Here is a 14,325-nt window from a genome sequence, read left to right on the forward strand (position 1 = left end):
GCCTGTGTTTGCGTTTCGGGTTCGGTGCCAAAATTGCGTGTTCTTCATTTATTGGCTCATCACCGCAAACATCCTTTTAGGAGTGTAAATGAGTCTAATGAAATAGAAGACCCTAATATTAAAATTTGTTTATTTGATTATTTTAACAAGTTTACAATTTTGTTCAAACTTGATTTGTTTAGTTGTTGAATTGAATTTAAAAGGGTTTTTTTTATTGAATTAAAAAGTTGTTGATCACAAAACGCTATTTAAAATTGACTTGATTAATTAGTAAATTAAGTTTAAATGAACTGCTATCAAATCGAGTTCGATTCGAGTAACGAATAATTTAATTCATTTTTTAGTCCTACATCTCTAGAGCGAAAAAAAAAAAAAAAAAAAGCCTACGTCCATGTAATTACTCGCATAATTTATACAATGGTGTGTCGGTCATCTACTTTGGAAGCATCGAAGGCTTATTACGGTCCTTGTCTTTTTGCTTGTCCAACGGACGGTAGACTAATTGAGGAAGTTTTCATGTCAGAAATCGACCAAAAAATAGTCGATGAAACCAAACCCCAGAGTAGACTCTGATTACTTGCGAAAGCTTGGGCTGATGGGAAATCAACAAAAGACCTCCCATGCCTACATGGATATCATGGGCCGGGTCCTTATGATGACAAAGTTTTCTGTGTCTGATAATTTGTAGTCCAAATCAAAGTATTTCCCAGATAAAACGGTTCAAATTAACTGCGCGTAGCGCGCGTAGTTGAAGTTATACAATTTTGTACGAGTGTATAGCTGTGGTCTTACAAATTGGTAATATAACTGATAATTGTGATACATATATATATATAGACACACATATTTGTGATTTCTATTAAATTAATCTTTTTTAAAAAAATAAATCAAAAATATTTTTAAAAACTATGTAGAATACTAATCTTCTACTTGAAAAGAACATTAAAGCATTTATTTTTTTAAAAAATAATTTCTACATAACCTTATTGATCATGTACTTGTCTAGCAAAGCATGGAAAAGCAATACAGAAGTACATCCAAAAAAGGGAAAACAGCAAATTAGAGGGAGAAAAAAAAAGAGATAATTACTTAACTCCAAATTTTCTAATAGGCAAACTCCAAAACAGACACTCATGGAACTTTAGTAGGCTGAAGTTCTATATGGCTCAAAGGTAATTTATTTCAAGATTAACATGATACATCCTTGAATGGTTTATGTGACCTCAAGGATCCTTTTTTTTTTTTTTGAAGAGCAATTTGCAACTAGATGCATATTTATATTTTTGTACATGACTTTGAAGTGCTAATGTCCATACAAAAAATTCAAGTATATAATGACATGTAAGTCAATAGGCATCTCCATAAACTATGTAGATATGTTTGTAGTTATGTTCAAGCAATGTACATAGGCTTATCCAAATATCTAAGTAAAGGTGTATATTTATTAGTAGTTTCTTCCACTATATATTGACCCATATTTAACATTGTCCTAATATTATAGTGAAGATGTAAAATTATAGTGTGCATATGAGTAGTCCCTCTTTTCCCCTCTTGTGCATTTTGATAAGCAACTATATTGAGTTGTTTTCTAGAGTAATATATTTTCATAACTTTTAAAGTGATTGGGGTTGTAATATCTCTTGTAAAATAACTTGAGTTTTTTCATTCTATTTTTTGTATGATTTTTTTTTTTAACTTTTGAGTATGATAAAAGCCAATCTACATTTATTACAAGGAGAAAAAGTTATTGTGTTTTGTTTGCGATGATGACAAACAAACAAGGAGTGTGAGACATCAAGAAAGTGGTCTAAAAATAGCTGACTATCTTCATGGCAATGCTATTATTTAATTTTGTGCTGTAATAACTCCTTCTTATTATTAAAAAAACTACATGGCAAAGCTTTGTTAACTCACCCAAAAAATTCAATGCAAAATTTGCATCACTTGCAATAGATAAAGTGCTTGAAGGAAAAAAAAAACACATGAAGGAGAAAATTAATTACCTGTAATAAAATTATTCTCTAGATAAAGGGGTCTTAATTATTTTTTTTTAAAAAAAAAATCCATCAACTAAGATACAAAATAAATACTTCTTCCCTTTCAATTGCATCTCCTGCTAGCTAACTAAAGGTTGGGCTTTTGCCCCTTTATCTTGTAGCTGCCGGATAGTCTTACCCTAACACTACAACTTCCATTGTTTTTATTTAGTTATAATAACAAAAAAAAATCTTTGTTTTTTTTTGTTTAATGAATTTCTAAAAGTAATTCCTAAAAATAATTTTCCAATACAATTTTATTCGGTAAGAAAGCTTTTTATCTTCCTAAATACAAGTTCAAAATTCGTTTTATCGTGAGCAGAGGTCACAAAGTCATGCAAAACAAACGAAGGTGTCGGAAACTATCACCAGGAAGTAGGGAATACATTCGTAAAATTCTATTGAAGATGGAAATTTACTTCAATAAATTTATTTTCCAAAACAAAATGTAAAGGCTAGTATTACATGAGTGGCCATAAAAAAAAAAAAAATAGGAAAGGAACTTGGGAGCATAATGTAGACATTAAGGGTCACTTATACTATTAATATTAATATATAATAAATATATATCAGCAATATCCATCTTTAGACATATCTTTTGGAATCGACAACAAAATACAATCTGAGGGGCTTGAACTAGATTTAGTCATGTCTATGTACTTTATATGACTATCTTATGTACTCAGATATGGATCCATCACTGATTAAGTTTGTCAAATAAGTTATTGCTGCTCATAGACATGCAACTTGATAAATAATACAATGAATTTATAAAGCTTAAGAAGGCTCATGTACACGAAATTAGTCAAAATTTTTGAAAATATGACGAATTAATGCCCAAATTTTTAATCGAGAATGGTCATTAAATTCTAAGTAAACTTCATATCAAAAATAAAACTTTATAACCTTTCCAAATTAATTTCTACTCCATAAGGAATTTTACTTCTAAAACATAACTTAAAGGTTGGTATTACGTAAATAGCTCCCAACATTACTCAAAATTATAGTTATGTTTGTAAATAAAAGAAAGCCATTTTAATATTTCTAAAAAGGGCATTCTAGAAAAAAATTAAATCACTAAATTATATTGATATTTTTAATATGTGTGTGTGTCCACGAGCTTTTAAACTAAGTAGCTTAAGGTTCAAACACAACTTGAAAAAGGATTCAAACAGCTCGAACTCGACTCGAACATTTGACGAGCTGCTCGCGAACTACTGACTAGCTTGCTCCGATGATTGTTATCCCTTATTAAGGAGAATTATTGATACGAGCCATGATGCTACAACTCAATATATAACATATCCCAATTCAGAGGCCAATTGAGCCCATGAGAGGTCTGTCTATTGTGCATATGGTCTTGTCATCTTCACAAATCATTGTGCAGGTTACATGCATGTTGATGAGGTCCATTGTCTGACCCACAGAAAATTCTCAAAAAGCCATGATAGGAAACGCTTCTGAATGTATTCATCAAGAGTTGGGACCAGGCAATCCTAAGAGGACGATTTGCCAATTTAGAGTTGTGGTGAGGGATGGAGTGGCTGATCACTTGATTGATGTCTAAGGAGGAAGGTCAAGGTTGCACTAAATATGTCCAAAACCTCAGAATAGAGTGCGGTTAATCAGGCATGATGGGCTTGTAGAACAAGATGAAATACTACACTCACTTGAGACTACTGACAGGGAAAGAATTTCAAATGATCGTTTTGCCTGAATTGCATTGAATACCTAATGCTTTAAACCGCTGTTAGGCAAACTTACGAAAACAAAACAGCAGTTTACTGCGAGGAAGACTTGGAAGTTCAACAAGAGGATGTTTCTGACCTACGTTTTCCTTTTGTCTAAAAACAACGGAGCTTATATGATAACTTCAGAGTACAGCATTTGCAAATTAATCATCTAAAAGCAACCATCTCCGTTTGGTTGGTGGAAATGTTTAAAACTTGAATGGTTCACCCAAAAAAAAAAAAGAGAGAGAGAGAGGAAGAAAAGAAAACTCGAAATTGAAAAGGCATGCTCGTGTTTCACGCACCCAAAAAAGAAAAAGAACTAAGACTTAATTTTCTAAATTTGGAATTGTATAACATAGTAATAAGGTCAACGAGAACATCAAAACATGGGGAGTGGTCCGAAGGCAGAAGTCTATGATGACAGTTTTCCTGCAGTCTCCTACCTATACATGTGTCTTTTACAAGGATAGGAGCCTTGGATTCCATTTTACTTAAAGGCAGATCATTTCACATTTTGGGAGCTTTAGAGGGTTTTACTGTTTAGAGTTGACATGTCAATTTTACGCATGTTTTGAGATTAAACTTGACTAAATACTAGAGTAGTTGTAAGTATCTTCTTTCAGGTATCTCAAATCCAAAGATTCAAACAAATGCTAATTATATGTTCCACTTTCAATTCCCTTTCTGCAAAACTCGTTTAGCAAGCGCTGTCCCAAGACTATCAAGTCTAGTTTCCTCTAAACCATGATGCCCTCAAACAAAGTGCATGAAAATACATCTTTATGCATGTATTGTACATCTGCACAGGTAATCTATTTGGTAATTCTAGTGCAAAGGCTGTAAGAATTTGAGAAGGGCAAGGAAAACTGAGCATTAGGGTCCACTTAGCAGCAATGGGGGAGGACTGAGGAGTAGGTGGTGGTGGAGGAGAAAATGCCACAAGCACAAGTATGGTAATTAAGATGAGATAAGGATGGGAATGAAATGAAGATGGCATTTATTCCTTCATTCATTTCATCGATTCAAAAGAAGAAAAGGGAAATTAAGCTAAAGGCTGCAAAAAAAAAAAAAAGAGCTTGGCCACTGCAAATCAAGGTCAGACTCCTCCCTTCCCCGCCCCCCAAGCCCCAGCCCTCCTTTTCTCGTCTTGTCACCATCTTGCTCCCTTTTCCCCGCATTCCTCTCTCTCTGTCCGCGCAAATGTATCGCACAAACACAGACACACAGTAATCTCAGAAAAGAAAAAAATCTCACGACGCAAATTATTAACAAAGATTGCAGGGCATGTGGGACTTTGATATTCTTTCGAGTGTATTTTAGTGCAAAGGAAGGCTTGTATCATATCAATGAGTGAATGACTAACAATGGATACCCCTTTTTATTTGGATTTGCATATTGATTTTGCTGGTGATTGGTGTAAGTTATGGCCTAGATGACTATGACCCATCTGCAGAGTCCACCTACTACATAGAAGATGCTGTGCATAAATCCCACTAACAAGAACTTATGTCCAGGGTAAATATTCAAGCACAATAACAAGACAGTAAAAGGGTTCCAATCTTCTCATGGGGTTTTATTATATTATCATGGAAGGAGTATTCTAACGAGTGTCCCCTTAACACGCTTCAATGATACTTATCTAATTTATCATGTGAACGCACGTAACTATATATTTCATTTCTTGATGCATAACTCTACTACTCAATTAGACCTCATTTAATTCCTCACATCTTATTGAGTTTCGCGGCTTTCGCCACTATAGAGAAGTACTTTTTGACGCTAAAGAAATGGCCATTCTTATGATCGTGTTAAAATTCATTACTCTGCAGTAATTCTTTATGGTACATATCCCGAATCTTCAAAAAACCCAATCCAATTCATGCAATTGCTAATTTTTGCAGTAAATGTAGGAATAGTAAATTGTTCATCTTATCCATGGACTTACTGCATTGACAGTAGTAGCTTCCTTTCTTTGCTTGCGCTGATTAAAATGAAGGGCCTGGGACGGACTGCCCTCCAGGCTGACACAAGGGGGGGGGGGGGGGGGGGGGTCGGTCGTGGGACTGGGAGTCCTGAATTCTGACGTACGATGGCAGCCCGTCGTGTCAGACATCTTCTCAACCCTCGGAGCCTGGCTGCCTGCCTGCCTCACGCCTTTGCCTACGCTTTTGTTGTTTATTTACTACTTTAACAGTCTGCTGGCATGAATTGATTTGGATTAGGGGCCGGTGAGGATCCAATTTATTTCTTCCTAGAGGAATAAAGTGCAAAAATCAGTGTAGTGAAATTAACCATGGGATTTGGGGCAGGGACGGCCATCAGTATGACCGTCCCAACACGATTAAGGGTCAAGATTTGCCCTCAAAATTTTGTGCGACTGAGATTACACCATGTAACTCGATTTCCGTGTCAAGTGTGGGGCCCATCACTATCTGTTGTGAAAATACATCCTGTGAAAAAAAAGTTACACGATGTACAAAGAAAGTTACACGTAATTGATAATGACTAAAATTGATCTGGACGGTTGCAGCCCCGAGTCCTTAACCATGGGCATACCATGTTTGAGCCGTACGTGAAAAATGAAAAGGAGTTCATTACAAGGTATACGATGAAAAGTGAAAACTACTACACGTGTAGCTTTCTCCAGGAATCCTTAAACAAACTTATTATGGCTTTGTTCTTGGTTGATTAATTTAACTGCTTGTAGGTTCTGATTCTGGACAACCAGTTTTTTTTTTATGTTCTCTGTTATTTTTGTATTCTGATTATATATTTTAATTAAAACAATTGAAATTTATAATTATCTAAAGAGTAGTTTTTGCTAATTATAATTATTCTCCATAATTAATTTTTATAATCAATTTTTGTAAAATTTAAAACAATCGATAACAAGACCTATGCCCTGCTCCTACTCTGATGTAATGTGTGCATATATTTTTTGTCAATCGGCACCATCTGCTTCATTCCGTTGAGGTTTGTGATAGTAGTATCATTGAACTCTCTGGAGATTTCAAAAATATCACTTATCTCCCGTAATTTTAATTTTTTGTAGCAAATCAACCCATGTCATAGGGCTCATTTTTCTTATATAGCACATATGTATCGTAAAATAGCTCAAATTTCTTAAATCTAATAGTATGACATAAACCACAGATCCGAAGGAGATGAATAACTTCAAAAAAATTTCATTCTTTTAGCTAATGCACATTTTGTTTAGAGAAACAAACAAACTCTAAAAAAAAAAAAAAAACTCTAAATTGGAGCTCATAACATTACAAGGATATACAACATAAGACTTAACTCATTTCACATTAAAAATATATGGCTATCATAAAAGCGCACCTCCAAATGCCAAAAATAGCTCCAAATTTGTGATGATAGATTTATCATAATCATGCTAAAATAATAATTTTATTTTCTAATAATAAAAATAAGGACTTTTTGTTTCATCAAAGTATTTTGATAACAATAATATAGCAATGAGTGAGGGTAGAAGAGTCAATTTGTTAACATTGCCGTTGACACGGGTCTTTTTTGATTGACAATCGAGGTTAAAGTAACAATGATGTTATTAGAAGTGCAACCGCTCAGTCAAGTATTGCCATAAATTTGACTCCCTACATTCTATCATTTCTGTGTGGCTTATTCATGGTCTTGGCTCAAACAAGGAGTGGTAATTTTGCTTTATCTGGCAGGCACCATGGACTGGATTTTCATTTCTTGGATGTATGAGAAAGGGTGGAAAACGAAGGGAGACCCGAGATGAAGCTCATCAGGACTATCTATTTTCATTACAATGCCTTGTAATACCATCTATTTTGAAACGAGACAGTTTCACTCTTGCACACAAGATAAAACTCATTTTGTTCAGCTCATCACCTGAACAGAGACAAACTTTGTGCATTTCTTTTGGATAAATGAACCATTCTTGAGACAATATCCAGGTTTGTTTGGATTGTGAATTATTTTCAAAATTTTATTTATTTGCATCATCGACATATTTTTCAACCACCTTTTTATCTCACATACGTTACATAAAAAAAGTGCTGCAATATTTTTTAAAAAATTATTTCAAATAATGTACTATCAAATGTGTTAGGAAACATTTCAAAAGAATCTTCCAAATATTCTTCATCCAAAGAAACCCATTATGTTTTTCTGGCTAATTGTCATTTTTTGCCGGAAAATTACGTCGTTTTTCGTGATCATATTTTCCTATTACCTTTTTCCCTCACATACATCAAAATTGCTACAGTAATTTTTTCATGAAAAATGCAATCCAAACAGGGAAGTTTTTTATTTGTTTTTTTTAATTGCATATAAGTGAGAGAGTTTGAATTTGAGATTTTTCGTTTACTCTCGCTCTCCCACTGGCTAAGTCATTCAACTTTGACTCAAAACACGCATTCAGTTTTGGTCTTGGGAAGTTCGTCAAAGAGCTAGCAATTACCGCATTAATAGCCTTAGCCTAATTGTATATTTGTATATATGATGCCGTGATTAGTTGTACTAAATTGCTAACTTAGGACATGTTTGGATTGCATTTTTCTAGATTTTTTGTAGAAAAATAACTGTAGCGATTTGATATATGTGAGGTAAAAGGTGATTGAAAAATGTCTTCATGGAAAACGTAGCAATTTTTCTTTGAAAAATTACTGTCCAAACAAGGCCTTAGTTGTCAAAATTGCATCCATCGAGTCTTATATAATTGGATGTAAACCGTACTATCAAATGAATATGGTAATCAATAATTTAACCAGTAACAGTAAGTGATTGTATTGTGAGCTTGTTTGGATTGGTATTTTTAGAGAAAAAATTTTGAGTTTTTTAGGAATATTTCACTAACATATTTCCTAACTGCTATCTTATTTCACATGCACAACATTAAAAGGCATACGCTGTAGTAATTTTTCAAAAATACTCTTCCAAAAAATGCTATCGCATCGAACAACCTCTTACATGCTTGATGAGATTAACTAGGGGTGCTATTGAGCTCGAACTCGATCACTATTAGTGCCACTTGAGTTCGAGTTTGAGTTCAAACGAGTACATGACATTAAGTTCGGACTCAATTCGACGTAATGAAAATTAAGTTCGATCTCGACTCGTTTGAGTTTGAGTAAACTGCAAGCCTTGTCGAGGTTGAACTACTTGACATATAACTCGAGTTTTGGATATTGTTTCGTGTAAATTTATTAAAATATGAACCCATAATAGTTCTTTCATAATTAAAATATATATTATATAAATAATACAAAAACTCAATTAAATTCGTCGAGCATTCAAGTAATAGTTATTGACACTCAAATTTGACTTGTTAGATAGAATTCGAACTCGATCAAATCAAATTCGAGCTGGTGTTTGATCAAACTGCTCGCAAAGCAAGCTACTTGCGAGCACATCTCTAGGATTAAAAGAAGGGTAAAAAACAAAAAAACCCTATGTGTTAAAGGTGATGGAATCTGTTAAACAGTTAAACTTAATGGAAATGGACGAAATGACCAAAATGTCCTGATATAATTAAACAAAAGACAGCTCAAAAAAATCATTTGTTTTATTTTCTAGATAGAGAGAATTGAGAGTTAAGGGATAGAATATGTATATTTATTAAAAATTAGGTATAAAAAATTTTTTTTAGGTTCCAATAAGTCATTTCCGTTAAGTTTAACGGATTTCGTCACCTTTACAATTTAGTTCAAAGTACGGGGTGTCATGTTGTATATTTTGAAACCACGGGAACTTTTCTGTGTATTATATTTACCACAAGAATTTTTTTGTATTTTACCCTTAAAAGAATTCAAAGAATAGCAATTCCCTTTGGTCATTTTTTTTTTCTTTTTGGGTGGTAGGAAGAAGATTGTACTTGTTTCAGAGTCGAATCAAACTTGTTAGTGTTGTTATACCATACAATTCTACAGTAACCTGTAACAAATACACCACACTCACAAATTACGACTCCTAACCTGCGTCAATTCCATAAGCAAAATCCACACGGCAGCTATGTATATTCTGTAACGAATTCAGGCTCAGGTTTTCCAGACTTAATAATCAAGATCAAGCTGAGAAACTCCATGAAAGATAATTTGTGAAAGAAAGAATCTGTGCATTGATCGCTTTTTCCTTCAAGTATTGATCTTCCAGCGGGCCAAATTAGAATGCGCGAGGGAGCGAGGCAGTCATTAATAGGTGGTGGGCTGTCGGAGGAGGAGCCACGTAGAGGCAGCAGCAGCCATAAATGCCGACAAGTTCCCTCAAACCCTAACCTTCTTTGCCCTGGTTTCCACATGTTAAAGCAAAGCAAAACTCCCTATCAGTGGTACCAGCTAGTTTTTAGACTCCTAAGTCGATAATTTGTCTTTTGGCATCAAAATCAACCGACCCCCCCGGCCAACACCCACGGCATCCCCACATTTCTTGATTTGGCTCCTCCACTGTCCTCAATATCATTTCCTTTCTGAGGAGACGTGCCCTCAGACCCCAGCAGTCCCGTCCACTGCCCACTCTGGCTCATCCCCTGTTTGAGCACTGTAGTACTCCAAGATCACTGATCCAGCACTACATTCTTTCTTTCTTCCCTTTTTAGTTTTTTCCAAGAAGGAAGTATAGAAACTGATCGAATTCTGTTCGTGTCTTTGCGAATTGGGTCACCTGGTAGATATGAGCAGGACCAGGCTCCTCCTTTCTCTCCATTACATTTTAATAAAATTAATTTTCAAAATTTAATACCTTTCATAAATGTTTCATTACCCGTAAATTATATGTCAAATTATTCTTAAACGAATATTTATTTTTTAGCATGCTGATTAAGAGATCAAAAGAAAAGTAATGACGCGATCGGACGATCTTATAAAACCATAGTAATGTGGATATAAATAAATGGAGAGAGAGATCCTATAGAAAGAATCTTAACCCCTAATATTTATTAGTATTGGTCATTGGGGCTAAAAAGACTACAGTATTTGGTAGTTGTTGGTCAATGTTCATAAAAGAGATTCTTGCGGTTTCATTTACATTGAAACCCTTTCTAAGTGTTTATTGTGTGGCATCCTTATTGAATGGTATGGTAGAAAGGTACCAATGAACTTAATTTTAGACATAGTGTATGATGAATGACATTTGGATACCATCATACAATGAATGCATCATTATATCCAAACCTGTACTCTCTTTTTTTTTCTTTTTTTTTTTCTTTGGGGTTGGTGGAGTATAACATAATGGAGTATAAGTAAATTGAACAAAGCAATAATTTTCAGGGTCACCTAAAGCACCTCTTGATTTATTTCACAATTATCATTATGTTGTGGTCTTAGGCTCTTAGCTATATATGTAATTCGGGCGGAATAAAGAAATGACTTTCTGATCAGAGGATTGAGCTTATTAGAAGCACTTAATTTCACTTAATTGTGGCTGCCACCTCATGGTGGCTTTTTCGACGTATTTTCCATCGACTTCCTCTTCCCTTAAACTGAATTAGAATAAATTATACAACTGTTATCATTGCGAAAAAAAAAAAAATTTCATATTATTGTTACAAACAAACTCGTTGCAATTTTCCCTTCATCCTTGGATGAGAAAGAAGAAAGAATGAAAAATGGTGGCTGAAATTAGAGCTTCAACTTATGAGTGCAAGAAACTGATTAATGGTAATCAATTTACAGTTCCACTGGCTCCCTCCCTCAAAAAAAATAAAAATAAAAAATGGCCCCTAAAAAGAAAGAAAGGGAAATAGAGAAGGAAAAAAAATCAAAATTCACAAAGATCCAACTTTGTCAGTTTAAGTAGACGTCATAGAATTGACCAGAGTCTCCAGACAGACACGCCATCTCATCTCAAATTGCCATTCTCATGCTTACTGAAAAGTGAATTCAGGGGCACCTAAACTTTTACCCTCCTAAGCAAAGCAAATATTCTGAGGCCAAAAAAGAGCTGAAACAGTGGATGCTCTCATCCAAGGGAGCACAAGATTTACCATCCAGTAAAATTCGATCAAAACCATTAATCAGTTATTACCACTCACAAGAAGTCACAAACAACAAAATTAACATCAACCATCAGATGCTAAAAATAGGAAAAGGACTGATGTAGAATACTACCACAATTTATACGAGTATTAGCCCCAATTAATCTTTTTTAAGGTATATTATGAGAGAGAAAGAGAGGAAGAATTCAAGAATTGAAAACAAACAATTTTTACTTATCCCCTCTCTTCCTTTTATTTTAGCAGGCGGGTAATTGATGTCCACACCCTCCTCTTCCTCTTATCTTCTTCTCTGATCATCATCCTCATCACTAATCATTTCCCCATATCTCCCCATTCCTTCTTATATATTCAACTATATGTATTGTATTTCATCAGTTTGTTTACATAATCTTCAGTAAGTTAAACTTTCCCTACCTGATGGATCTAGAGCTCATCAAGCTCTAATCAAAATCATGGATTAGATCTTTGTTTTGATTCTTTTTTTTTTTTTTTAAACAAAGCAATCAACTTGTTGAAGTCCCCAGTTGTTCAGTAATCCTACCATAGGAGTATCTGAAGAGGGCTTTTCTACACTGTACCAGTCAAAACCCAAAAAAAAAGGGGGAAAGAAAGGAAAAGAAAAGAAGACAGAAGTGGCCAAGAAATGGAGTTTGACGAGCATGAAGAGCAAGAAGAAGAAATTGGGATGCATCAGATGCAAGCTGGGAATTCTCAAACACTCGGGAACTCAGCTGGAAGAGGAGGAGGAGGAGGAGAAGGGGTGTCAGCTGCAACGACGGCAAGAAAAAGCGGTGGTGGTGGTGGCTCTATGGCTACTACTTCTACTACAACTTCATACAGGTTCAGAGAATGCTTGAAGAATCATGCTGTGGCCATAGGTGGGCATGCCGTGGACGGGTGTGGGGAGTTCATGGCAGCTGGAGAAGAAGGAACCCTGGAATCCCTCAAATGTGCGGCCTGCAATTGCCACCGCAACTTCCACAGGAAAGAAACCGAAGGCGAAGGTTTCCACCAGCCCCACCCCACACCCCACCATCCTCATCATCATCATCCCCACCATGCCCATCACCAGTTTTCACCAGCTTACCCTTTCCGCTCCCCCCATCCTTCCGGCTACCTCCACGTCACTCCGCCTTCTCATCATCACCACCAGAGGCCCTTGCCGCTTCCCTCGACTTCGAGGGAAGACGAAGACGTGTCGAATCCTAGTAGTAGCGGAGGAGGAGGTGAAGGGGGCAGTGGAGGAGCCGGGGGATCGAAGAAGAGATTTAGGACCAGGTTCACTCAGGACCAGAAGGAGAAGATGTTGGCCTTTGCCGAAAGGCTTGGGTGGCGCATTCAGAAGCAAGACGAGGCTTTAGTGCAGCAGTTTTGTGCAGATTCTAATGTGAAGCGCCACGTGCTCAAGGTTTGGATGCACAACAATAAACACACCCTTGGTAAAAAACCCTAATCCCATTATTTTCTTTGCTAGCTTTTCCCTTTTTTTTTTTTAATATTCCAAAGTGGGGTGTGCAGAAAATGCAACGTTTTGTGTGCATTAATGTGACATGGGATGATGGGGAAGGAAGAGGAGGAGCAGGAGGTAGATCAGTGAAAGAAAGAATATGTTGTTGGTGATTGGTGTAACAGATTAACAAAATCTGATTGAGGGTTGATGAGAGGTTTAGAGATTTTAGTTAGGTTAAGTTCTTGACCTTTTTTCTAATTAGTACCCCTTGCTTAATTGGCTTTCTCTCAATTTTACTTCTCATCATCCACATTTCAATTTTGCTTTGTATTCAGCTTATTTTTCAGTGATAAAATGACTCGTGAGTTTGAGACTACTAATTAAATAGCATCATTTGACTCAATTCTTGCCCAAACATTTACTTACTACATTACATGTTAAGGTAGCAAGGTGCACTTCTTTTTCTTCCTTGTACTTTGTTGATTCCTGAAGAGGTGCATACGAATTTCAGAATTTGATGGCCTCTACTAGTTTTTTTTTTTGGCTTTCTATGTTCTACTTAATTTCTGGCACCTGATGACCGCTCCTGCCCTCATCCCCGAATAGAGACGTACTGAGTCCACTTTGAAAAGCTTACAGAAGCATTCAAAGTGTCATAAGATGATGATGGGGGAGGAGGAGAATCAATAATGTCCTATTGTAAAACACTACTGATGAATTTTCTGACTTTTCTGAGTAAATTCAGTACGTGTTTGGCATGCAAGGCTGCTGCCGGTTTCAGAAACGTCCCAAGTCTGTCATCTTCTCCTTCACACGCTTCATTTCGGCTTTTACTTTTATTTCTGCCTAAACCTCATGTTCCCACCGAGACATTAATGTCATTCATGCATCAACCTCCTATTTTTCATTTGCATTTCAGACTCTTCTGAGCGTATCATTAAAGCTAATAAGCTGTAGACAGGTGTGACATATTACAGCCATGTAGGTATATTTGTCCTCCCAAAACATGTTATACTACATATATATATATATATATATATATATATATATACAATATATATATTATATATGCCTTGCCCCCATTCCCCACAAGGTTTTCATGGTTATATCTTCAGCAAATATATA

At 35.6% G+C, this 14,325-nt stretch overlaps 1 protein-coding gene across 2 annotated transcripts; it reads left to right on the top strand.

Annotated features, from left to right (window-relative positions):
• The first annotated feature begins 11,881 nt into the window (after positions 1 to 11,881).
• On the top strand, positions 11,882 to 13,603 carry LOC113715088 (zinc-finger homeodomain protein 2-like). 2 transcript variants are annotated; one of them, XM_027239254.2, is made up of 2 exons: positions 11,882 to 13,189; positions 13,269 to 13,603. In XM_027239254.2, exons 1-2 carry the CDS (start codon positions 12,394 to 12,396, stop codon positions 13,292 to 13,294), a joined length of 822 nt encoding a protein of 273 aa, XP_027095055.2. In that variant the 5' UTR covers positions 11,882 to 12,393; the 3' UTR covers positions 13,295 to 13,603. The 2 variants fall into 2 exon arrangements, with proteins under 2 accessions (XP_027095055.2, XP_071923911.1); XM_072067810.1 differs by having other exon boundaries at positions 11,883 to 13,603.
• Positions 13,604 to 14,325: the final 722 nt, after the last annotated feature.

Source organism: Coffea arabica, chromosome 10e, assembly GCF_036785885.1.
Source record: "Coffea arabica cultivar ET-39 chromosome 10e, Coffea Arabica ET-39 HiFi, whole genome shotgun sequence".
NCBI classification, from domain to species: domain Eukaryota; kingdom Viridiplantae; phylum Streptophyta; class Magnoliopsida; order Gentianales; family Rubiaceae; genus Coffea; species Coffea arabica.